Consider the following 26,823-nt stretch of genomic DNA (forward strand, 5'->3'; position numbering starts at 1 on the left):
CCCAAAGATACCACACCAAGACACATCATAATTAAAATGCCAAAGGTTCAAGATAAAGAGAGAATCTTAAAAGCAACAAGAGAAAAGCAGAGAGTTATCTACAAAGGGGTGTTTATAAGACTATCAGCTGATTTCTCAAAAGAAGCTTTGCAGGCAAGAAGGAACTGGCAAGAAGTATTCAAAGTGATGAAAAGCAAGGACCTACAACCAAGACTATCTATCCAGCAAAGCTATCATTTAGAATGGAAGGGCAGATGAAGTGCTTCCCAGACAAGGTAAAGCTAAAAGAGTTCATCATCACCAAGCCATTATTATATGAAATGTTAAAGGAACTTATTTAAGAAAAAGATGATCAAAACTATGAACACTAAAATGACAACAAACTCACAACTATCAACAACTGAATCTAAAAAATAAAAACAAAATCCAACTAAGCAAACCAGACTAGGAACAGAATCATAGGTATGGGGATCATTTGGAGGGTTATCAGCTTGGAGGAGGAGGGAGGAGAAATGGGAAAATTGTGCGGGGATTAAGAAGCAAAATTGGTTGGTACAAAATAGACAGGGGAAAGTTAATAATAATATAAGAAAGGGTGAAGCCAAAGAACTTATATGCATGACCCATGGACATGAACTAAGGCGGGTGGGATTGCTGGGGGAAGGAAGGTACTGGGCAGAGGGGAGCAAAGAAGGAAAAATTGGGGACTACTGTAACAACATAATTAATAAAATATACTTTTAAAAAAGTAAAAAAAGAGGTTTGAGGATATTTGTTAGATATAGCAGGAGATAACTAGTAAACAAGATCTGAGAATGAATTTACAACATTTAAGGCTAAATAGGATCTGAGAAAATCCTCTTACCCAAACTCCTCTTTTCAACCAGAATTTGAGGCCCAGAGAGGCTGAGCAACTAACTCTAAAGCCAAGAATAGAAGAATCCTTTATTCTAGGTCTCACTGGTCTTACCACTTCACACTATAACAGGTCCCGATCTTTCACAAGGGTCCCCATCAAGAGATTGTTAAGAGACAGATGACACATGCATTCCATTAAACACCATGCAGCTGATTTTTTTAAAAAAATTTTTTAAACTGATATATATTTGGGGGCGGACGGGGAGGGGAAGGGAAAGAGAAAGAGAGGGAGAGAAACATACACTGGCATGGAAAGATTTCCAAGACAAAATACAAAACACAGTAAATCACAGAACAGTTTATAAACTATGGCCCCATTTCTCTCTTGATGAAAACAACGTACGTCTAGAATGGTTACTTTGGGGGATGGGAATGGAACGGAGGGGAAGAGAGCCAGGGGGCAGCAAAGCGCTTCCAACCTGTATATAACAAAATACATCAAAACCCTATGTGCGCTTAGCAAATCAAAAGGAGTGTGAAAGAGAGATGTTGTTCCTTCTCTTCCCACAGGGACACACCGAGGCCAGCAGCAGAGCACACCCAGATCACTCCATAGCGCCTTCAGCATAGAAAGCTAGCAATTACTCTATTCGTCATTGTTATAATTATGATATTAATAGCTACTTTGATTAAGCCTCGCTAAAAGTATTAATTTGCTTCTCTTGCAATATCTCTGTGAAACTCAAGAGGGGAAATGTTCCACCTACTATATAGAATAGGAAACTGAAATACAAAAAGAAACAAATAGCTCAAGGTCCAAGGTCAAGGCCAATGGTAAAACCATCAGAAGACTCAAGTTTCCTGACTCAACCCTGCACTATTCCCACTAATGGTGCGTCTGCATATTGATATTTGAAATGAGGAAAGCACTAACAACATGATGAATCGAGTTGGCTTCAGAAGCCAGCAAATCAAAGCTGTTGGCTGAGGTTAGTATCTAAATTGCAGAAAGACTTCCTAAGAGAAAAGACAGGGATTATTTTTTATTTCAACGCCAATCAATGCTAGTAATGTTCTTTTGTTTTTTCAAAAATAATCTGATTCCAAAGAGACACTTCCTCCAGTTTGGCCAGTCTGTAAAAGGCATCCCACTGGGGGAAAGAGTATTTATGGCTTCGCAATTTGTCAAAATCCCAGATGCCTGGGAGCCTACATCTACACGGCCCAAGAGAGAAATGAGTCTTCCTCAAGAGACACGAAGGAGAGATGAAGAGTAAATACACCCCTTCAGCTGCACTCCCCAGTTCCCAGAACCCCATTTACCTTAGCCGACCAGGAGTGGTGGGTCTGGCAAGGACCTCTGTCCGCATCCGCCCACAGCGCGCTCAGGCAGGAGGAGGAGGCCCTGCTCTCCATCCTCACCGCGGCAGAGTGCTTGCAGCCCATGAGGAGGCCAGAAGGTCCAGCCAGAGCCCTGCCAGTCCTGCCCCGCCCGACACAGCTCCCCTAGACTGTCAAGCTTCTGCCTCGAGCAAACATTCTCTCGTCTCCTCTCCACTCTGCCAGGGCAGCACAAAGCACTGGGGGTGGGGGGATACTACTTCAGGACTCCATGATTCGCCTCCTCAGCACTAACACATGCCAGAAGTGCCACCCAGATCTTTTCAGATTTGTGCAGAATCCTGGCACAAGGCTGCAAAGTCTGGGGTCCCTTTCATTCCATGCCGGGCCTGGGGATCTCCGGAGCTGGGCCGGTGGAGCAGGACCGCGAGACCATTCTTGCTTCGCTGCTAAAATCTCTCTGGCGTTCTAAGCTGCAGCCCTCACTGGGGGAGATGCCCAGGAGTCTCAGGGACGTGATGGATGGGCTGTCTCACACCTGGCAAGAGAGCCAGGCCTTTCCCAAGAGCAAAAGCTCCGCTGCAGAGCAATCCCATTGGCCCTGCTTCACCCTGTACACTGAAACAATGTCCCAGCAGCTGGGGGTACAGAGGAGCCTCAGGTGAAGAGCCAAACATAGGGGGATGGCTTCAAGTCTCACCTCTGCATGCCCTAGCTGTAGCAATTTAACCGTTCTGACCCACAGTTTCTTCATCTGCAAAACTGAGATAATACCTACAGAATATGATCGTTCTGAGACTTATATGAGGCAGTAGGTCTCAACTCCCGGTGATTTTGTCCCTGCCAGGAAGCGTTTGGCAAAATCAGAAGACTTGGTTGGTTGTCACAGCCGGTGGTGAGGGCTACTGCCATCCAGTGGGTAGAGGCAGGGATGTTGCCAAACATGCTACAGGGCTCAAGACAGCCCCTCACAGCATCCATGTGGCCACAGACAGCAATAATGCCAACACTTAGAAACCCTGGCATATCAGGTGGTATATGTGGAAGGACTTGTGAACTATAACACACCATCTATCGTTAGCATTGTTACGAGAGAAGAACATGTTTTCTAGCATTTGAACAAATTATCCCCATGGATCAAAGTAGTTTCCATCATTTTTCATATTTTTTTACATCAATACATGGTGAGAGTCTAGGAACTTCAAGTGTTTATGCTGTAAGCTGTAAAGGAGAGAATACCAAGGTCACGCACTGCACATAGTAGGCAATTTAGAAACGCCTGTTGTCCAGTGCACAAGACAAAGAGCTGTTGGATCCAAAGAGGTATGCAGATCTGCCAAGTAGCAGGGCTTCAGAGAGAGAAAAAGAAGATGCCATTAAGGTAAGCTGCCAAGAAAATGAATGGAAAATAACTATCCTAAATGCAGGCATCAGGCATCAGCAGCCTTTTCCAGCTGCTCACCTGGCCAAGGAAGACTGAGAGCGAAGAAAGATCCTGAAGGCAGATGCCAACCTACTAAGTGAACTCAGGGTTCCACTGAAAATGTCCCTGTATCCTAATGCCAGACGGGCTTCCTGATACGCTCTCTGGGTTGTCCGGGCTAGGTGTAAGGAAGCTGTGAAGGGCTGCAAAAGCAGCTCAGGTAGGAGATTAAGGAGGCAGTTTGTGCGGTACGGAAGTAGGGTCTTCAAAGTTGTAGCATGGGCAACACTGGGGATGTTGGTGTGTGGCAGAACCAAAACACTGCAAACTGGGGTTAGACAGCCACCTGGAGAACACAGCTCTGATGGGTGGGTGGGTGGGTGGATGGACAGGTGAATGGGAGGATGGATATAAATGTATGGGTAGGTGAGTGGATGAGACAGTTTATCCAGCTTAGAACTGACTCCACTAATACTAACCCCCAAAACACTCAGTTGACTTCCTAAATATTTTCACTTTCCTACATATTGAAGACCTATTATTTACAAAACCTTTCTTCCCTTCTTGGACTGAAAAGTATCAACTCAGTTCTTCCACATTTCAAGAAGTGCACTATGCATGTTCTAAGAGACCAGAGACACAGAGCCTCTGTGCACCCCACCTGCATGATTCCTGAATCAGGGGTCAACGACATAGAGAAGCTGCCCAGCCCACTGGCTTCAGAGTATCAGACCTGTGGGTGTCAAGTTCAGCCCGTCACCAAGTATGTGACCTAAGGTAGCTATTTGTAACTTCTCAAGGGTTCTGTTATCCTCATTCTCAATTAGGAAACTAAAACCTACCTTGTCAGACTCTTAAGTATTAAATGAAATAATGTCTATAAAGGTGCTTACCACTGTGACTAATATTTTGATCAATTTGGATAACTACTGGAATAATTTTACATATTTATATCAAATATTATTGATCACCACAACCTTCTTTCATAATATGTAAATTATATCTTCATAAACTTTATATTTAGAAAAAGATAAATGCCAGCCCTGGTCAAGTGACTCGGTTGGAGCACGGTCCATCCCATAGACCAAAAGGTTGAGTGTTCAATCCCCAGTCAGGGCATATACCTAGCTTGTGTGTTCAATCCTCAATCAGGGGGCATTCAGGAGGCAACCAATCAATATTTCTCTTTCTCTCTCCCTCCACCTCTTTTTCTCTCTCTCCCCCCTCCCTCTGTCCCCCCCAACAATAAACATATCCTTGGGTGAGGATTAAAATAAAATGAATACAAAAGATAGCATACAGAATGGGCTAGAGGGGTTGTCCAACTGTAAAGGCCAACCTTCCACCTAGTAGCAGTTTGTCACTGACTTGCCCCAACCTTCCTTTCTAAATCTCTATCTTCCACACACATAATCTGCCCTTCTCTCCAAGGCCCAGTATTAGCCTGAGTGCAGTGACCCTATAATACCTCCTGTCCCCAAATTCTCTTTAACTCTCAGAAAACCACTGAGTTCCTTGGTGGTTAGTTTCAGGTAAACAAGAGCAAGTGAGTAACTGCTTGTCTACAATTTATACTAACATGTAAATGACTTATAGGAAATATCTTCATTTGAAACAGTTTTGTCAGATTGTATTTCGACAGTTGTCATATCAGCATGCATTTAAGAAAACATCAAAATTGGTGAATTTTTGTGCGGCCATTTAAATATTGAAGATGGAAGACAATATGCAACATTTTCAGCATATTAGGCTTTATTATTGCAAGAAAGGTAAAAATGCAACTGAAAGGCAAAAAAATGATTCGTGCAGTGTATGGGGAAGGTGCTATGACTGATCGAACATGTCAAAAGTGGTTTGTGAAGTTTTGTGCTGGAGATTTCTTACTGGATGATGCTCCATGGTCGGGGAAACCAGTTGAAGCTGATAGTGATCAAATAAAGACACTGAGAACAATGTTATACCACGCAGGACACAGCCGACATACTCAAAATATCCAAATCAACAGTTAGCGCTGAAAATGAAAAATGTCTTTTATTTTACGGAAAAAAAAAAAATACAGATTTTTTTAGCCAACCCAGTATGTAATTTTTCCTAAACCATCTTAGTGTAAACTATATACATCATGACCTTTTAATTTAAGTATCAACTGCTTCAGTATATCTTTCCTAAAAACAAAAATAGTTTCCTACATAATCACAATACAGTTATCAACTACCTTACCTAACCCACTGTCCATACTCTAATTTTGTCAAAACGAAATCAGACCCAGGTTAGGGTCAGGTATTGATGCCTTTAGTGGTCATGTCTCTAGCCTCATTCAATGTGGACTATTTCCATTTGGAATATTTCAACCTGGAATATCTCCACAACCTTCTCAATCTTTTTATGACATTGACATTTGAAAAGAATACAGTGCCCGTGGGATATATTTTTGAGTAGAAAACCTTAGAAGTCTCACTGTTGTTTTCTAGTCCCTGGCCTTGCTTTCTTTTTCTTCACAGAACCCATCGCTGCCTGACTTAGGCCATATCGGTCCGTTGACTGGCTCCCCACGAAAGTGTAAGTTCCGTGGGGCCGGTCTCCACAGTCCACCCCGACACCCCCAGTGCCAGAATACCACGGCACACAAGCATTCTGTATTTGCTGACCCCTCTTCCCAAGTTTACCTTCTAAGCTTTTCTCTCAAAGTCAGCAAAACGGGGAGCAGAGGAGCCCACTCCGAACAGCTGACCCCAGCTATGTGCCTGGATTCTCTTGTTCTTAGTATGTTCATTCATACATGTCATGTCCATTATGATAACTGGTGTGGGACATGTCCTCGGAATAAGACTTGTCTATCCTGCCTCAAATCCAAACTTTGCTTACAGAGACCAATGAATATAAAATCATCCACCAATATTCTAGACAGAAACAGCAACTTAGCTACTTATTCTAGAACAAAGCCTTATTTAAGTACAGGTAAATGGTATAATTAGCGCAACTGTATCCAACTGAATCAAAACTGTATCCTTTTTTACCTAAATATATATGTATTTTTAACCTGAATGTCCCCTTGCCTAAAACCATGATCCCAGGCAGTACTAATACTTTCCTTTTGGGCAAGGCAGGCAGCCTAATATTAAAGTTATGCTTAAGAAGCTATATAAAATTGTTGCATTTTATTAAGACAATAAAAAGTCCCCAAACTTTATTGTCTTAATAAAAGCTGTACTTAAATTGTGTTTTATTTACCTAATTTGATGGCATGTTTAAGAGGAGGATGTTTTACACTTAATTTTAAGTACCCAAAAGGTAATTATCTGTGAAAAATTCTAGAAGACAAAATGGCACTGAGCTTGCTATAACATGAAAGTCGAGTTGCCTAACAGCAGAAAACAAGAAGATAGAGCCAAGAAGAAAGTAAATCCTCAGATGAACTTGTCTAACTTTACCTACTTGGAGTTAATCAAGCTCAAGCTTAAAAATCATCATTTTCTAGTCCTCCCCCACCCCGTACCCCAAGACTCGCTACTTAGGAAAACAGACAGTACCCCCAAGATGCTCTGCTTTCCAACCTGGGGCACTTGATATCTTCTGGGTCTCAGTGAGAGATGTGGTTCATCTTGCTTTTTACCCAACAATTTTGGGAAAGAAAATAAAAGAGTTTTAAAACACGAAATCAGGCTGGTATATTATGTAGTAGATGTAACTGAATTTTTTGAGACACACACAATTTCTAGAAGTGTTTTCAGACTCGAGACCCAGAAGGGTGCTAATGATGAGGGACTCAAATGCTGGAAAACTTCAGTTTCAGGTAACAGCTAATTAGCTTAGTAATCAATGCATGTAAAAAGCTATTGTTTCAGGAACTGGAGGTATGACCCACCCTGACTCCAGGAGACCATAAGCAGTTCCACCTCTGTGCCGCAGGAGACCTGCAAGCAAACAAGATGGTATCTGAGCCCTTGTACTCCAGGGTAAGATGACTACCGGCCAGGATACTGGTGAAAGAATGCTGCAGCTTTTATCTGATTAACTTTTTACCTGAATTCCAAACCCCTTACCTACACTTTTCTTCTCCTTATAAAAAGGGCCCATTTATAATGGAATTTAAGACAGTCTGTTAGGGTACAAACCCGCTGTCTGCTCAGATCCCCGACCATCTGAATAAAGCGCCCATGAAGATTCAATCCCTGTCTCTGCTTATTGGGTCTGCTAGATGACAGGCAGCAGGAACACTGGCTTTTCCAATTTCATTATCAGCCAACTGCCCCAACACTGAAGGCTTCAGCTATGGAAGAGGCCACTCAATGTTCACCATTAATCACTGTTTAATTCAAATAAAGGGGAGAAAAGGAGCACTTCCCCCAAAGAGCATTTAACGTTAAGCACTTCAAACCATATGGAGTAAAATCAATTCTGAGTAACAAGAATAGAAGCCTAATCTGAATTGGCAGGAATTTGGAATTATCGAGTATCTTCAAGGACATTGGATTTTAAGGCTTTCAAGAGAAGAATATAATGAGAAGCAGATTAATCAGTGACCCCTGGGGAAGAGCTGCCTGCAGATAAGGACCAACTCCACAGTGGCCTAAGAGCACAGGACTCAGCCAGCAACCTCGGCTCCACTTTTTTAAAAATTAACTTAAACCTTAACCATTTGAGTAACTGCAGTTTTTATATATATAATTAACCAATGCACAATGTAAAATTTTCAAATAGTATCAAAGGGTACAAATAAATTGCTCCTTTTCTTCAACACTAAATCCCCAGCTCCCCTTTCCCTCCCCAGGCAAACTGCTATTACTAGCCCTTTGTGTGCATGTGCGTGTGCGTGTGTCTTGACTTGCTCTGTTCTTTGTTTTAAGTCGTTGGTACATTCCATAATGGTACACCTTCCCCACCCTTCTTTCCTTAAACTTTTCAACAATTTCAATGTTTGATTATTTTAGTAGATTAAAAAAAAATCTCTCCTGATTATTTTAGAGACTCAGTTACTGATCAGTAATACATCACTTTACCAGCTGTGTGTACAGTCTTGGGCACCCAATACTGGCCGTCTCCCACAGAGGCCACCTCATGAGGCCCAGCCTGGCAGAGTAACTCTGTCAGCCCAACCCCTTATGGAAACTAACTCCACATCTGGCTGCACAATGAAGAGCACAACAGACGTGATCTCATTTAACTGTCACCACCACCCACAATTCAACCTTCACATCAACGATTGCTGTCCCCAACGATTGATTCTGAAACCTGTCCTGTTCGGCCTGTAGCCTCACAGAGAGGGAGGTTGGAGCCAGTCCCACAGACCGCACAATATGAACAATGCCAAACTAATTAAGTCTGAACTATACCAGAACTTTATGATGCATGAAGAATATAATCATGTGGGCAGCCTATCAAAACGTTGAGGTAGAGACTCATTACAGTTTTTAGGGGAGGTCCTTAGCTACGAGTCCTGAGCGACCCATCTTCGGGTGAAACCGAACTCTGTAACCCAGTTACCCGTCAAGGCAGATTCTGGCAGAGCCAAAAGGAGTCCATGTTAGAAAAAGAACTGATATTTGTGAAGTGTTAGCGTCATTTAATCCTTAAAAAACCACCCTGTATCGTTGATCCTACTTTTGCCCAATTCACAGAGGCGGAAACCAAGGGTAAGACAGATGCAGTTACTCTTGATTACAAAACTGGTTAGTTGCTGTGAGTGGCCCAGGCGCATACGGCCAGAAACCAAGTCTTTGGCTCCAATTCCCTATGCCATCCACCATTCCAGATGTTCCATTTGTTCTCAGAAATTTCGCTCATATCAAAAAAGATGTGGAAAATAAAAAGACAAGCCACGGAATGGGAGAAGATATTTGTAAATCATGTATCTAATAAGGGTCTAGTATCCAGAATATATAAAGAACTCTCACAACTCAATAAAAAATAAATAAATAAAAATGACATAACATTTAAGTAGACATTTCCCCCAAAAAAGATATGAATGAATGGACAATAAACACATGAAGGGATACTCAACATCCATTCATCATGAGGGAAATGCAAATGAAAACCACAGAACTGCATACCTACTAGGATGGCTATAATTAAAAAACAGGCAATATAAAATAGAGACAAAGATACAGTGAAATCTGAACCTTCACCTATTGCCAATGGGAATGTAAAATGGTACAGCCATTTTGAAACTAGTAGGGCAGTTCCTCAAAAAGTTAAACAGAGTTGCATATGACATAGCAATTGAACTTTTAGGTATATACTCGTAAGAGATGAAACATATATTCACACAAAAGCTTGTACGCAAGTGTTCATAGCAATACTATTCATAATAGCCAGAAAGTAAAAACAATCCAAACGTCCATCAGCTGTTGAATGGATTAAAACTATGGCACATCCATACAATGGAATGCTGTTCAGGCATAAAGAGGAATCAAGTATTGATTCATGATACACATGGAAGAATCTTGAAAACAGTATACTAAGTTAAATAGCCAGACATAAAAGGCCACATATTTAACGATTCCATTGACATGAAATGTCCAAACTAGGCAAATCCATGGAGTCAGTGGTTTGTGATTATCGAGGGCTGGGGAGAGGGGAGAGGTAGGCAATGAGGAGTGATGGCAAATGGTCATAGGGGGCTTTTTTGGGGGGTGATAAAGTATTCTAGAATGAGATAGTGAGGATGGTTGTACAACTCTATGAATATACCAAACCCACTGGGTTGTATATTTTACAAGGGTAAATTTTATGGTATGTGAATTGTATCTCAAGTTGTTTAAAATAGATGCAGCCTCTCACTAGCTATGCCACCGTGGGCAGGCACCTTACCTATCCTCTCTATGTCCTCATATGCTAATGGTAGTACCTTCCTTATAGGGCTATTCTGAGAAAAATGTGAAATAATCCAAGAAAAGGACTTTTCTTAGTACCTGCCACATAGTAATGTATGGCTAGATGTTGTCTATTATTATTATCTTTTCCCCAAAATGTGTCCCTTTTTATTATTTCCTGCTCAAAAAAAAAAACAGTGAATATACTTTGCTTGAAGTTACTCCTGGTTTTCAGCAACAGGAAGCTCATAGCTCCATGTATTTAGAATCCTCAAATACTTGATCTAAAACAACATACAATAATATTTTAGGGAAATAAAATGATAGTTTGGATATGGTTTTTTAAGGAGCCCAAATCCAACACCATCACTATTACTAATAAACGACTGGTTTTTAGGATTAAGTGACATTAACGCTTCACGAATATCGTTCTTTTTATAACATGAACTACATGTTACTACATGAATACTAATACCGTGGAGGAGTGAGGAAGGAGGAAGCGGAGTTGACATTTACTGAGAGATTAAAATGCACTCTGTGGTTTAGATCCACCACCACTTGTCATGGCCCTGGAAGGTACGGAGGACGTCACCACGATTTCCCCCCAGTCCTGAGCATTAAGGACATAGTCAACCAAGAGGGCTCATGCGTGTGCGCACACGCCCCATGCATGGGAAGCACTGTGATATAGGTGAGAGCTGGTACAAAAGGGAACACAGAAGACAGAAGACCCACTCTAACCAGGCAGGTGAAGACCACATGGCTATTTGCTATATGAAGAATGGAGAGGGGAAGGCATTGCTAGCAGAGGAAACAGCATGAAAACGTGGAAGGACACAGTGTGCCTAGGGAACTCCTCGTCTAGAAAATTGAGTGCAGGAAGGTGGGGGGAGAGAAACTGGACCTAAAACGTGATGGGCACTCAATGCCAAGGTCAAGATCTGGGCTCATCTTCAGAAGTGGGGTGCTATGAAAGGTTGTTGGAGCCAGGGAGTAACACCATTGGCAACCATCCCTTGCTCCTCAGCTCCTCACAAAAGCTCAAACTAGAAATTTTCTTGACAAACAGCTGCAGTGGAGTGAGCACATAGCAGAATCTGACCACAGGAGAAGACCAGTTCCTGCCTTCAGCTATGGAAGGCCAACGTCCCTGCGGCACAGACGAGGCCTCTGGAGAAGTGAGAGTGATTAAGCTTTTTAATGCCGTGGCCATAAGGTAGACCAGAACTCCAACAGGAAGGGTGGAAGGGAAGGAGCAGAGGACCAATAAAAGGGCTGGGGAGCACCGGTCAGCCTATTCAGATTTAAAAGGGAAAAAACTGTCCATAGCACAAGAAGAGATAAAACTAGACACTGGTAAATCCCTCCTTAGAAACCATAAAGTAGTAAATGAAGCTTTCTCAGCACTGTCCAGCAGAACTTCCTGTGCTGACATTAATGTTCTGTACCTGAGCTGTCCAATACTGCAGCCATCAGCCAAACGTGGCCACTGAGCACTGAACATGTAGCTAAGTGAGGTGGAGAAGCTGAAGTTTACATTTTAATTTCAGTTAACTTAAATTTAAATTGCCTCATGTGGCTACAGGCCTCCAGATTGGACCACACAATGTTAGAACCAACCACATCCTGTTCCTTACATCTACTGCTTTTAGACAAGGGGTACAAAACGAGTTTGGAATCCCTTCCCACTTTTTAATCATTCTATTCCCTCTAAGTTCTTCGAGATTGTTGTGAGAGGCCTCAAATTCATTTAATCATATGAGAGAGGTATTCAATATCATTTGTCAGATTACCACCAAAGTTCTCAGCATTCAGTCAATGAGTTAACAGCAATGCCCTGTCTAGGTGATAAAATTGGTTATTGCTTTGAGGAGAATCAATCCATATTTCATTATTAGTAGAGTAAGTCCACTGGTATGCATTTTTATGTAAATAGTGGGATGAGGTGGGGCTGGGATGTTGGACTACATGACATCTGAAGTCCTTTGTAACCAAGTGGTTTCAGATTCTACAGATGTCCTGGGTGAGTCTCAGCAAGCAGGTGCTTCCTGTTGTGAGGCTTCCAAACCAAGATATCAAAGCACTTCTCCATCGCCCTCTGGCTCAGACCCCAGGGCAGCAGAAAGTCTGAAAAGTTGTAGTCTTTCACCACCAGGAGATGATGGGGGTTGTGAGGGAGGGGAGGAGACAATGAAAGAGTAGTTTCAAATCTCCTCACTCTTCACACTTGGCTGTAGATTTAATTCAACACCCAGTCAGAATTCTGCACCCATGCCCCTCTTCATAATTCCTCAGAAGCAATTCACACCTCCTCCATGCGTCCCCAAATAAAAGAAGTGTGGAATGTCCCCAGTCAGGGCTGTCTGTATCTGGCAACCTCGCTATCAGGGGCAGGGTCACTAGTCAGGCCTCTCGATGCACCCATTTCTGTGCACTCAGCAGCACGCAGCCCTCGGACAGATGGCACCCACAGAGCACACTCTCCCACCAGGCCAGAGCAAACACAGAGCCGGTTTGCTGGGTCAGCCCATTACTCTTCGGCCTCCCTTCTCATGCCCTACCTGAACCCTACATCACTGCGGAGTACTAGATATCATGGCAAAGCAGAGGATGTGAGTTGGGGACTACTTATATCACAGGTGTCAGCTGTCACAGGGAGGTTGTAGAAACATGAGCAGATCCATACCGGGCATTAGCTTCCCCAAGGCTATAAGAAGAGGAAAAGAGCTTCCCTCTACTCTTGGTGCCGTCCACATCCAGCCACCATGGAGGAGACAGTCTGACATGAATTAATTAGTATGCCAACTATCATTCTGCGGGTGTGGGAAAAAAAGAAAAATACTAGTGATGTGGGCAGCTTCCATCATGAATATTTATACACACACTCCCTGAAATTTAGCAGCGATCACTGCTCATTCAAGACCTCCCAAGATTTAATGAATTTAAATTCCTATATTAGACAAGCATATTCTTCCATGATCAAATCTGCATAAGACTGTACCCTGACATTTACATTTTAATTTAGAATTACCTGACAAGGACAAGGAGCCCTAACCACACACCAAGGTGATCTAGCCACAATGTCTTCAAATGCTTTACACAGTCAACGAGTCCTTGGGACCTAGGGTCTTCCTAAGTGGATGTAGTGTTTGCTCTCAGACAGCACATGGTCAAGTGCAGGAGTCAGACAGGGAACCAGGTCACTGGAACCCAAAGTAGTAAATGCAAGGATGGTGTCAGGCCTGGGGTCCAAGACCCCAGAGAAAGACTTTCAAGTACAATGAATATTATAAACTACTTCAAGTGCCCCAAATACCTACATTTCCTTAATTTCCCCACAGATGGGGGGGAAAGTACATTTTCCACATTATTAGATGAGTATATCACCAATAATAATGTCCCTTTATATCCTCAACTTCCACCTACATTTAAACAAGAGCAGGACAAGGAATGAGGGATGAGAAAGGGCTGGAAGACAAAACACAAAGGAGATTCCAGAAATGTTCTAAGAAGCAGGCCATACATACACATCCACACACTCATTTTAAAGATAAAACCACCCTAACACAGAAAATAGACCTGTGGCCAAAGCCCGGTCGTATAGTCCATCCTTACGGAGAAGTAAACTACCCATGAAAACAAATGAGTATGATCTCTGTGCATATACATGGAAAGAAAAAACACTGGAAGTGGAAGAACTGGACCTCTGAATGGAGACCTGTGATCTCTTTCTATTTGTCCACACAGCTGAAGTGTCTGGAAAAATGTACATCAAATGATATCATCAGAGATTAGGTCTCTGGGGTGAGTTTTTCCCTTCTTTATAGTTTCCTATCCTCTGGATGTTTCATAGTATATACAGGTAATAGTCACAAATAATGCTATTTCCATTGTGGGGGGAAAAGCAACGCCTTCACAAGCTGTCCCCAGTGAATTAATAATATGAGTATGTTTGTGGTGGGGATGGAGGTGCCAGTCAGAAAGGCAGCTGAGCCAATAAGGGAAGTCCTGGGCCCCATCCACACCCCATCTCACCATGTGTAATGAATGGATGAAAGTCTCTGAGGGGAAGTGATCATCATGACCACGTGTCACACTTTATCCTTCAGGGCTGAAAATCTAGGGACAAGGCACTAATGCCCAATTAGCATCAGAGCACATTAGTGAACTTCCAAGTCTAGATGAGAAAAAAATAAAATCAAAGAAATATTGAAAATACAGTAAGTTTCTATCAGGTTTAGTCTTTTAAAATTCTCTTCATTAGTTAGATCAAAGTCAATCAAGCTAAAATCTTCAAAATTTGATGTCCTTTAAGTGCTTTCTAATTACTTGACCATTCTCATTATCCCACTTTTCACACCGGTCAAAATTAATTTGAAAGTAGCATTATTCATGAGTTTCTCTGACTCCCCAAATATTGGCTTCTGTTGATTTTGAAATGATCCCGAGTTCTCTGATGTAGCCATTTGAAAATAACAGAGTTTATCTGAAAACAGACTCATAACCACAAACGGATTAAAAAGCACACTTGTTCCCCTCCGAGGGTGGCTGAGAGGCTGGACTTCCACGCGGCAGCCTCACTGAAATGTGCTACTCAGCACCTCACTCCTCCGAGTGCTTCACGGCAGCAACTGGTTTCCTCCTGCATTGTCCTGCTCGAGCAAGACATATGACAATTTGTAGGAGATAGATGTCACCATTTCAAAGGTGAGGAAAGACGCCTGGCCAGGTAGCTCAGTTGATTAGAGCATCATCCTGATATGCCAAGGCTGCGAGTTCAATCTCTCGTCAGGGCACGTACAAAATCAACCAGGAGTGCCTAAATAAGTGAACAAAAAGTCGATGGTTCTCTCTCTCTCTAAATTCAATAAAGTAATTTTTTTAAGATGATGACAATCAGAAAGAATAAAGGGAAACTGAGCAGGTATGTTCACATACCTGGCAAAGCAGGGGTTTAAATATAGGTCTTCTCACTCTGCACCCTACAATATTTCTTCTAAACCAGAATGTCATGAATTGAAACATGGATATACTCATGTTTGAAATTCAAAGTTTTTGAGGGACCTGCCAAAAACATTCAATTTGTGTAAGTGTATATCACAAATGTTCACTAGAGAACATTTGGGAATGAGACCCTATTTAAAAGACTGGAGCAGGGTCCCCTTGATAAGTGTACAGGTGCCCCATTCCAGAGCTGTTCCCTCCATGTTATTAAATAAGGAGTCATGGGTCGGGGGTGAGCAGTACCATCATGAACCTTCTAACCAGCTCCTGCCAAGAAACTAGGATGGGAGATGAGCCCATCACTCAAGTTTCGTTTTCTAATTTGTAAAACTGGAGATAATACAACCTACGACACAGGACCACTGTGAGTAGCACAATCATGAGTGAGGGCCACTCACATAAAAGGGATTAATTATCATTACCTCTTCCAACAGGCCAGTTCGTTTCCCATCCTCAGTGCTTACTGCAGTTCCCAGAACGCCGCTGTTCCCTATCCTAGGAGTTTCGTAACACCACCTACTTGATAAAAACAAGACACCCACTCCTGAACTTTTGATACTTTCAAAGTTGTACACAAGTAAATTCTCAGGAGAAAAGTTCCTGACAGCTCTCTTAACACTTCCCCGGTCAATGCATCGCTCTACGCTGCTTCATTTGTAATACTGCATGAAAAGCAGGCTGTTTCCTTGTTGCTTGTGTTTTCAGAGAAAGCTGGTTTTCTAGTCTCCTTAGCAGACCAGCCTCACACCCTCACAACCATGCTTCAAATAACACCAGAGCCCACAAGATGAACCTCTGTGATGTCTTTTGGCCATTTCTGCCTATCCAGGCACAGAAACTGTCCTAAAGGGACCCATCGCACACAAAGGGAAGAACATGGCAGCCCTAACTGACATTAGTGAGGTAAGAGCAGGAAACAGGAGATCTGCGTTCAAGTCTAGGCTCCACAATCCTCCTGGTAGGAGCTTCCTTGTGTATAAACCAACGGGGCCTGGACTAGGTAGCAAGACCTTTCGATTTCAAAAGCCAGTAATTTTTTTTTAATCTGGAAATTAATCTAGAAATAATATTTTTCATCTGAGACTTCATGTGAGCATTGGGAATCACTTTTGATTTCTGAAAAGAATATGTACAGGACAAGAAGCACGACACACTAAAAGAGCTAAAATTAAAAAGACAGTTAATGACTGATTCACACAACCACATGGCTAAACCTCAGAAGTATTACGCTAAATAAAAGAAATCTGATGTAAAAGTCTCTATAATTCCATTTACAGAACATTCTAGAAAAAGCAAAACTATACACATAAAATGGATCAGCAGTTATGAAAAGCTGAAGAGGAAGACGGGGGACCAACCACAACAGGGTAAAGAGGGAACTTCTGGGGGTGGCAAGGTTCTCATTGTGGCGGTGGTGACAAACACAACTGTATAATTTGTCCAAAAACTCAACCATTACAGTTAAAAGGAATGAATTTTACACTTAAAAGAGGTGAATTTTACTTGATGTAAATTATACCTCAATAAACCTGAATTGTTTTTTAAGGCAATCAATCAATACTCTACCATCTTCTACAATAAGAATATTTTAACTTTCCCAAAGCAAAGCAAAGCAATGTAACTTCTGAATAAAAAGCAGCCCTTTATAAAGAATAAAGGTGTCTCTGGAAACAATTCCCTGCTCGTTTTTCTCATTTCACTTCTGGACCAGTGAACACCTCCTCAGGAACCAACCGAGACCAGGTCCGGGTTTCAGAACATCAGACAGGACAATCATTTGCAAAAGCCTTTTGCGGCTCCGGAGTTCTATGAATCTAGTTATCCCGCAATTCTCACTGGAGGGAGTTTGAATGATAGCACCTTCTCAAGTTTTTATAAGGTGAAATTTCAAGTAGCTGTAGGCAGAATAGTCACTCCAATCTACTGCAGAGAGGTCTGCCCTGCTGACAGAATTAAGAGAAACACAGTGAAGAGAAGGCTTCGCATAAATTTCCAATAACCATGATGCCAAGTACGCAGCCATCCTACAGTTAACTGGAGATTAAGTTTATATTCACTTTTAAGCCTAACTTCATTTTCAGTACTAATTTCTGCCTAAGCAGCCTTCAGCTTCAGAATGCTTCTGCTGAATAACAAGGTCTGTTCACAATTTTAAAAGTCTTATTCCCTAACTGATCACAGTAACTATGCTATGAGTGGTGGCAGCAATCATACCTCCAATTCTCCAAGAAGGAGAACAGCTAAATTATTATAATATTTATTTTGGGTCTAATATTCATAGGTTAATCATATTCTGGAACCTACCCAGAGAATGTATCAGAAAATCAAATTCTCCTCCAGAGAATGTTCAAATTCTCCTCTTTTTTTAAATTCCCCTACTTCTTACTACTGTTAGGATCATATCTTTGTTTTCCTTGTCTCCAGTGATTCATCAAAACAACAATGAACTAAAATTGGTTTCCCCCACCTGAATTTTGACACCCAATATAAACTTCAGATGAATCAATGATTTAAACGTGATAAACTATTTTTTTGATAAAATAAAAGACACATTTTTCATTTTCACCAATATCTTCATTGATTTGGATACTTTGAGTATGTTGGCTGTCTCTCACTATTGGTTTCTAGTGGGTAGAGGCCAGGGATGCTGTCCAATGTGTAAGGCAGCCCCACAGCAAAGAACTTTTTGGCCAGAATGTCAATAGTACCAAGAAACTTTGCAAACCACTTTTGACATGTTCGATCAGTCACAGCACCTTCTCCATATACTGCACAAATCTTTTTTTGTGTTTCAGTTGCATTTTTACCTTTCTTGAAATAATGAAACATAGTATGCCAAAGATATTAAATGGCTGCACAAAAATTCACCAGTTTTGATAAGGATTTTTTTTAATGCATGCTGATACAACAGCTGTCACAACACACTCTAACAAAATTGTTTCAAATGAAGTTCAAGACAACTAAGCACCACTAGAGCCACTGTACAAAAAAAAACCAAACGAACTTTTTGGCCAACCCAATATAAATTCACTGGAAGAATGCTGAACAGAGAAACCCCTTTCTACACAATGCAAAACCAAAGGCCAAAAATGAAAATAACTTTGCCCATAAAAATCGAAATAGTCTGCATATCAAAAATATGTAATCAAAGTCAAAATACAAATGACCTACTAGGAGAAAGTATCTACAGTCCAAATGACAGTCGAAGGACAAATATACTTAATACATATGCAGCTACTGCAAATCAAGAACAAAAAGATGAACTCAACAGAAAAGTGGGTGAAAAAATACAAACTGGTAGTCCACATAAAAGAAATATAGGCGGTATGAAAACATACCCAGCCCCAGTCATGATTTTGGAATTGAAAATGAAAATAATGGGGGATCCATTTTTTACCTATGAGATTATCAAAAAGTCAATGTTAGTAAGAGCCACAGCTGTGGGGGAGACACAAAATTGATGGCAGTGCAAACTAGGACAACTTTTTTATAAGATAATTTAGCAATATCTATAAAAATTTAGAAGACATTTTATGACCCAACAATTCCACTGGCATAAATTCACACACACACACACACACACACACACACACACACACACACCACTTAGAGATACAAAAAGATGTTTATTATAGCATTATGCATAAAAACAACAAAAAAACCCCAAATGTCTATCAGTGGAGTACTTAAAGCACTGATAGCCAAAGTGAGTGAAATAGAGATCCATATGTCTAACAGGGAAAAAATTTCCAAAATATATTAATAGGTGAGTGGGGGGACAGTATACATATGATCCCATTTGTATTAAAAAACAGATGTAGATATAGATACAGATAGATATATACACACAACACACTAACACATGCCTTTATTTACTTGAATGACATAGCAGACCAGTTAAGAGCAATTATCTCTAAAGATCATACACGGCAATGGTGAAGAGATATTCTTATTTTATCCCTTCCTGTTCTATAGAAGGTAAAAAGATACATATAAAAAAATTTAATTGCCCTGCCTACATATTTATAACATATTGATGAAATATTTTTCCAGAAGTCCTACTATAATTCCTAGAAAATAAAGGAAGTCAGAGGGCAAAAAAAAGCTTTAGAAGTAGGGTCCTATGATTCCCCAGATTCTACCTGGGCCAAGTCAAGAGGGGCATGAGGCTGAGAGCAGCTGGAGCAAGCAAATCAAGGAAAATGTCTCTAGAAAGAAAAAAATGAACAAAATCCTGTGAAGAAATCATTTCAGGCTGTATTTGGAGGCAGAACAGGGAGGTCTGAACTAAGCAAGACATTTCCCAGGGCCCAGAGCAAGACAGCAGGAGGGTTACAGGAAACGGAATCATCAGAAATTTCAAGTGTGGCTCTTTCTAGATGAAGCATGGAATATGGGAAAAGACTGCAATTAGGTATACTAAGTAAATTTGAACTAATGGCATAAAAGGGATAGGCCTTTGAACATTAAAATTAATATGTATTGCCATGAATAAATTCATTTTGCAGTGATTTCCTGTATTTTAATGACTGGAAATCCTCTGAATAATCCATGAAAATGCCAACCTCCTATCTCCCTCACATTTGATCCGAGATCTCATCCCGAATCCTGAGGAGAAAATAATTCATACCTGGATGTCAAATTACCCAGGAACATTTTTACACACTTAGAATGCAGAAGCTCCCGGCTGAGTACTAAATCAATGGGGGGAGGCGGGGAGGGGCGTTGTCTAGGTTTTATTTAAGGATCAGTGACAACACCGAGCCTTCCTGAACAGTAAATCTGACTACTCTGGCTCCACACAATGAAATCATCCATACAAGCTTCTCAACAGGCCAATTAAGCAGCTGCCCAAATTGACAACACAGGAAGCAATAGAAGTGTCTTTGCAGAATCAGTTCCAGGAAAGTCCCCGCATGCCTCTTCATTCTACCCACAAGCAAATGCTACCACTCTTCTCTTGGCTTCAAATGTTAATGTAGCAGGGCAAGTGTGAATTCCACTATGGTGTATAACTTTTAAAAATAACATGAAAAACAGCTTCCCCAAAGAAACAGACACTTGGGCTGAAGGGTAGCCACCCAAGTTACTGGAATGCCTCCTTGCTTCCCGGTGGTCACTCACCTTAGAATTCGTTTCCATGTGATATTTGGCACAAGCGCGTAGCTGAGTCACCCAGAATTGTCTCTCTTTGGCATCAGCAGCTAAAATAGAGAAAGAAACACTTACAGGGAATGTTCCAAAACACATCCAACCTATTTCTACACCCACCTAAGGAGATGGGGGGGCGGGAGTGAAGGGAGTGAGGAGGGGTCGAGGGGGAAGGAAGGAAAAGCAAATACAGATCTCAATATTCTCAAGTAGCCTGTACTTACGCAAAAAAAAAAAAAAGGAAAAAGGAAAAAGAAAATTACACTAAATCGCAACAGAAAATTCCCTCTTAAGCCACATTAAAAATGTATTCTGAAATACCTGTTATAAGAACAATTTTGTCATTTTTTTAACCTTCTCTGAAAAAGTCATTTCTGCTTCTTTAAAAAGGCAGCACAGAAGGAAAAACATGATTATTTTTAAATGCCTCTGCCACATGTGGCTAATAGGAGGATCAAAGTACAGCTTTTCAGGGCCTTTTTGTTATCTACCAGGGTTGTACTGTGGAGTTATTAGCATTTACAAAATAAGCATTCAGTTGAATTACCATTTTAATATGTGCTCTCAAGGATTCGTATGAGGATTGGACAGAACAAGGAACCAAATGCTGCCTTGGAGATCCTCAAGTTTCCCCCAAGGAAACATTCAAGTACAAGTCAACTGCATCATCGTGATAACCTTTCATCTACACCCCCTCTCTCAAGCACATAAAATTATTTCCTTTAAATATTATGGGTATATAACATGTTCTAATAAAATTTAAATCTTCAAATTTTTTTTAAGAATTTTTAAATTTAGTTTTAGAGAGAGGGGAAGGGAAGGGGAAAGAGGGGGAGAGGAACATCAATGTGTGGTTGCCTCTCGCACGCCCCCAACTGGGGACCTGACCGCAACCCAGGCATGTGCCCTGACTGGGAATCGAACCAGCAACACTTTGGTTTGCAGGCCAGCACTCAATCCACTGAGCCACACCAGCCAGGGTTTAAATCTTCAATTTAAGTGAACGATTAACTACATAAATATTTTAATATTAACTGCACAAATGTTGACTATGCAGGAAACAGAACATTCACCTAGATGTAACTGTTTACAAAAACAGGCCTTAGTGTCATGTGTCAATAAAACCCACCTTCAGCTTGATCTTGCAGGTGAAGAGAGCTAGAGTTGCAGACCAGTGTGAACTGAACTTCCAAAGAAAAGGATTTTACAAAAAACTTTGTTTCTAAAGAAATATGAAGAATTAATTGCCGTTTGTGACAGTACTGTCACGAGGCTCAGCACTAAAAACATTCCCCAAAGCTGTGCATCTAATGACATCAAGATTCAACGCTCTGTGGAGGTGAAATGTGAAATGAAGCAGCCACCCAGATCACCGTGGGAGGGGCCAAGAACCAGCCATAGATATGCAGAAATTTATCCTGTCTTTTCTGGAGCTGCTAAATTTAAGTTAATTTAGCCTTCGTGATAATTTCATGCAGATGATAAAACTTCTATATTTGTTACTAAAACTACCCTTAAAAAAAAAAAAAAAACCTGGGGTTTAATAACGCAGAGAATAATAACTCAAAGGCAAAATGGGATGGCGCAATTGTCAACTTGGTTGGATTTTTCTCTTTTATACGAGTTTGTGTCATTTTACAAACTGCAGGCAGGGGGAGGGAAGAAGTGACATTAAGTCTTCCCCCTGCTATTATTTCTGCTCTAACAATTTATTAAGCAACGAACAGCAAAACAAAACCAAAGACCATATAAATCTAGCAGCTGGAAAGCACACTGCATGAACCTCAAAAAGAACATGAATTTTAGCCCATTTCCCAAAAACTGAAAAACTTTCTTCTTCAGCTACAGCCATTTTTATTTCATAGGCTTCTGGATTGTTCTATGGATTCTGAAATATGATTTCTATATAGATAATACAGAAACATTAGCTTATTCCATCACTTGGGAGTAAAGCTTGGAGGTAGAGCACTGAAATGGACCAAGAGGTGAAGAATCAGGGCCCCCGGTCAGGCTTTGCAGAGGCAACCTGTCCTGGTCAGTTCCTGGGGTCAAGGAGAAATAATAAGAGGTCTTTTCTTTGTACTTAGCCTTTACTTGGGCAAAGAAAAATGTCATAAGAATGCGCAATTACCAACTACCTCCTAATATTTTGTACATACAACTTTTCCCCAGACCTTAATAAATAACACTGATTTTGTGTTTGTGTGTAGTTTTGGATTTTCACTTGCTTTTGTTTTGTTAGAAGAAAACTGACCATATTTCTGGCAAGGCAACTGTAAGAGAATGCTGGAAGAATGATCTAGCAATCCAATTATACTGCTACAGTCAAATCTGGCATTCCTGAGAACCCCGTGGGATGCATGTGGCTTGGGGGAGGGGCAGGCAGAACCTATAGTGATGGCCCAATGCTGGACTCTCTCCAGTCATGCTCACTGATCAGGACGCTGAGCACACAGCAGTTTTCAAGAAGCCAAGAGAAAGGGAGGAAGCATACAACAGGAAATTAACACCAGCTGGTTTCTCACCAGGCTCACAACAGATTAAATGAAGTATAAGGGGCCCTTTACTAAGAGATGGTTTTAGAGAAACTTTGGGAGAAGGTGTGATGGCCCTTAAAAGGCTTGTTTTGTCCTTAAAGCCCGAAGTGCCCACGGGGCACTGTAGTGCAGATTCATACTATAAGAAAACATACACTGAGCTAATATGAAATATCTGCCCGCGTCCTACGACTCAGCTGGCTTTGCAATCACTCACCTTCCCTTTGTCCTTAATTCCTCAATTAGGACACGCAATTCCTAATTGTCAGGCCATCTCCCACCCTGGGGGTAAAAGAGGCAGCAACTGTCTATTACCACAAAGTCGTCAAACACAGCCAAGTGTTAAAGATGATTTTTTCTTTAAATCAAAAAACCCAGTGCCATCACCATGGTAACAAAGAATCATGTAGCCCACGAGGCCTGTCCGAAAAGTTAGCAGCAGAAGACCGTACCTCTCAGTTTATACATCTCTCCATTAGCAGAATACACCACCAGCATGTGGGGTGCTTCGTCACTCAGGGACACGATGGCTCCAGATAAAGACAGGGCTCCTCGAGGCTTCTGGTGCTTGCTCTGCTCATTCACAAAATACTGCAGGATGCCAGCCTCAAAGTCCAGCACGAAGTACCTGTGCAGAGAAATCACAACGCATCACTTTTCTCCTCCAGCCCATTGCTCTCAGCAAAGAAGAAAAGGAACGGGATCCTTAAATTGACATCAAAGCTCCAAATCCAAAAAGCTGGAAACCAAAGGTCCCCTCCAGGTGCCCTAGGAGATCAGCCCTGCCCTCAGAGATCAGCCCCGGAATCGGGAGAGAGCATTTGACTCCTAAGTCAGAATGGAGCCTGTGGCGGGCACTGCAGGAAAGAGCCAGGTCCATCCAGGATTTGGTGCAATGCCCATCACTTCGCCTGGTGCCCACGGATACCACGGCAAACCTCAGAACAGCAGGTGCATCAGGACACAGGCTGTTAACAGGCTCCAGGTGACCTCACAGGATCAGCTGGAACTCGTTAAGCGTCTAGGCGAGGCCCTTTTACACCCTGGTGGCTGTAAGCTGGGCCTTGAACTTCCAACCAGCAGCAGGGGTACCGCGAGGATCCCAGTTCCTTGGGGTCACTTGTCAGGGAACTGGAAGTGCTTATACAAGCACCTGGGCACACTCCAGGGGGCCATTCTAGGTATCATTTTTCATACAAAGGAGTGAGAATTTCCTCCACTCTGGGAGGGGGCAATGCCATTAGAGCTTCACATCTAGGGTTTAAAAAAAGGGGAGCAACCACAAGCCACCTAAATTACTCAAATAAATCTTAGTAGCCAAGTATCTGGCCTCTGGATACCCTCAATCCACCCCTTCAGAAGTCCACCAGGACAAAAATGTCTTAAAAAGTTTCTTCTGGGGCCTAGATGCCCAGCACAGCCCCTGCTACCTCTGCCCCCTTCATCTGCTCCTCTTTCCTAGTTACCAGCTGACTCCCCTCACAGGACCTTTGCTCATGCTGTGCCCCCTGCCTGCAGCAGGTACTCAAAGCAGAGGAAGATTAAGGTTGGTTGAGGCCCTGGGCACAGAAGAAAATATTGGGCCCCTTAAAAAAAGAGAGAGAGAGAGACAGGGAAGATAAAAATACATGTTAACCATATTTTATGCAGCGTAGTAATGAAACCAAACTTGGTGTCATTAGAAAAAAGTGTAAAGTTGGGGTTTCGCGGGGCCTTTCAGAAGTCGGGGCCCAGGGTGCGCGCCCAGTGCGCCCACAGTTAAATCTGCCTCTGATTCCAAGTGTGGTCCACAGATGTTGGCCGTTCCCGAATTGTTACCAGTCCATGAGAGCTTTTTGAAGCTTTTCCTGCAACCTGGCTTTGCTTCAACATCCAACTGCACGATCAGTGGGTTAGCCTCAGACAGTCCAGATGTGGCCCAACACACGTGGCACACACAAGCTACATGCTAGTGAGGAAGCAACCACAATGCAACTGAGGGGGGAAAGTAGCAAGTCCTTCACCATGGTTTGAGAAATACAGCAGTCCCTCTCTATATCGCAGTTCACTGATTGGGACCTCACTGTATCACGGGATTTTTTTAAATATAATATTTATTTATTTATCACGGATTTTTCACTCTATCACGGGATTTTTGCGGTACTGTACAGTAAATACTAAAATAAATGTAAGGTTCCTACACCGCGGATTTTCACCTATCGCGGGGGGTTCTAGAATGTAATACCCGCGATAAGTGAGGGACCACTGTACCTGCCCAGAAAGCTATCCCCACCCCCAAAGCCTAGAATATAGTTCCCTTCCCTTTCTGCCATGCCAACTTCTCAGCCTTCAGGAACAAAGTACCAACTTGAGAAAATGTCTCCTGACCAGGCCCAATATTCCTCTCACAAGCCAGCTGTGGCCCCAACAGAAGTCTACATTTGCAGGATTTTCCGATTCAATGTCTAGTGCCCCTGATAAGACTCTGCACCACTGAAGGCGGAACATGGCCCCCTCCCTGGGTGCCCAGCACAGCGCCTGCCTGAATGAAGGGGGGAAAAAACTCCTGAATTCCACAGTATCTAACCCATGTGACAAAGTACCTGGGAGTCACTACTGTGAACTCACAGAGCATTGCAAAATATTTAACGTTTGTGGGATACACGGCGATCCTCAACATAGGTCAGTAGCATGCACATGACTACGGTGGTATTCACAGTCTTGATATTAGATTGCACGACATCCTTACAATGGCATCATTTCGTTGCAAAGCTGGGTTTTCGGCAAGTTCTGGGAATAGCTGACAACATCCACGTGGAGCAGAGAGAGAGGGCAGCGACGCCCCCATGTGGTTCTAAGGTTTCCGAAGTCATGCAGTGCCCGCAGGTGCATGCATTCCGTCAATGAGGAACTGTGGTTATTTAACAGAGAAGCAAAAATATACTTCTTTCCTTTTTTTTATGATTTTTTCAAATGGCTACTGAGTTGTTAGGACATAAATCTGTATGAAGTTGCTTGGAGCTAACCTATTAAATAAAAGTGCAGATTTTTTTTTTTTAACCTATAAGCACCAAGAACCAAGACAGTTTACAAACCTCTGACCTGGTTCATTCTCACAGCGACCTGCCAGGTGCACATTATCCCCATTTCACAGATATCCTGAGACTTAAAACTCAAAATCCAAGTTCCACTTGTCTGTGTGCAAGGCCCAGGCTCCCTTCATGGCAGCCATCTCCAGCTCGCCTTCGCTTCTCAGGGAGGTCCTCCCCGGTCACTCTCTCCATGTCACCTCCCCCTACCTACTTAGCTACTTTCTTCTCCAGACCTTCCTGATCCACAGAGAGAACAGAGCTGGAAGCTCCTTTCCTGGCCACAGAGGTCCCCTCCCACAGAGCAAGGTGCAGTCAGCTCATGAGCAGCCTCCAAAACTCCAATGTCCCTAAGAAATCGCCCACATTTATTATTTTTAACATTCCAAATGGCCTGGCCAAAACTATCTATTCTACCCCTTTCTTTTTCTCCTATCTGTTGAGTCACCATAATAAAGACATACTTCTGGTTTTCACCATCAGAACGAATAAATCAAGACAAAAATGAGTCATACATCAACCAGGGTTATTCAAAATGTGACCCAGCCCAGCAGTATCAACACCACCCGGGAGCTTGTTAGAAATGTCATTCTGCGCCCCTCCCAAGCCCTGCAGGATCAGAAACTGAG

General features: G+C 42.1%; 1 protein-coding gene across 3 annotated transcripts in view; it reads right to left on the bottom strand.

Moving 5' to 3' along the window:
* The window catches only part of OSBPL10 (oxysterol binding protein like 10), a 258,565-nt gene that overhangs the window by 151,468 nt on the left and 80,274 nt on the right, over positions 1 to 26,823 (bottom strand). For all 3 annotated transcript variants that reach the window (XR_016512427.1, XM_090284422.1, XM_090284423.1), the window contains exons 2-3: positions 23,579 to 23,754; positions 20,563 to 20,642 (exon numbers count right to left, since the gene is read on the bottom strand). Coding sequence is in view for 2 of the 3 variants with exons in the window: in XM_090284422.1 (XP_090140548.1) it covers positions 20,563 to 20,642; positions 23,579 to 23,754 (256 nt within the window). In the remaining variant the exon portion in view is untranslated. The remainder of the gene's footprint in view (positions 1 to 20,562; positions 20,643 to 23,578; positions 23,755 to 26,823) is intronic.

Source organism: Furipterus horrens, unplaced genomic scaffold (assembly GCF_987537825.1).
Source record: "Furipterus horrens unplaced genomic scaffold, mFurHor1.1.pri manual_scaffold_7, whole genome shotgun sequence".
NCBI classification, from domain to species: domain Eukaryota; kingdom Metazoa; phylum Chordata; class Mammalia; order Chiroptera; family Furipteridae; genus Furipterus; species Furipterus horrens.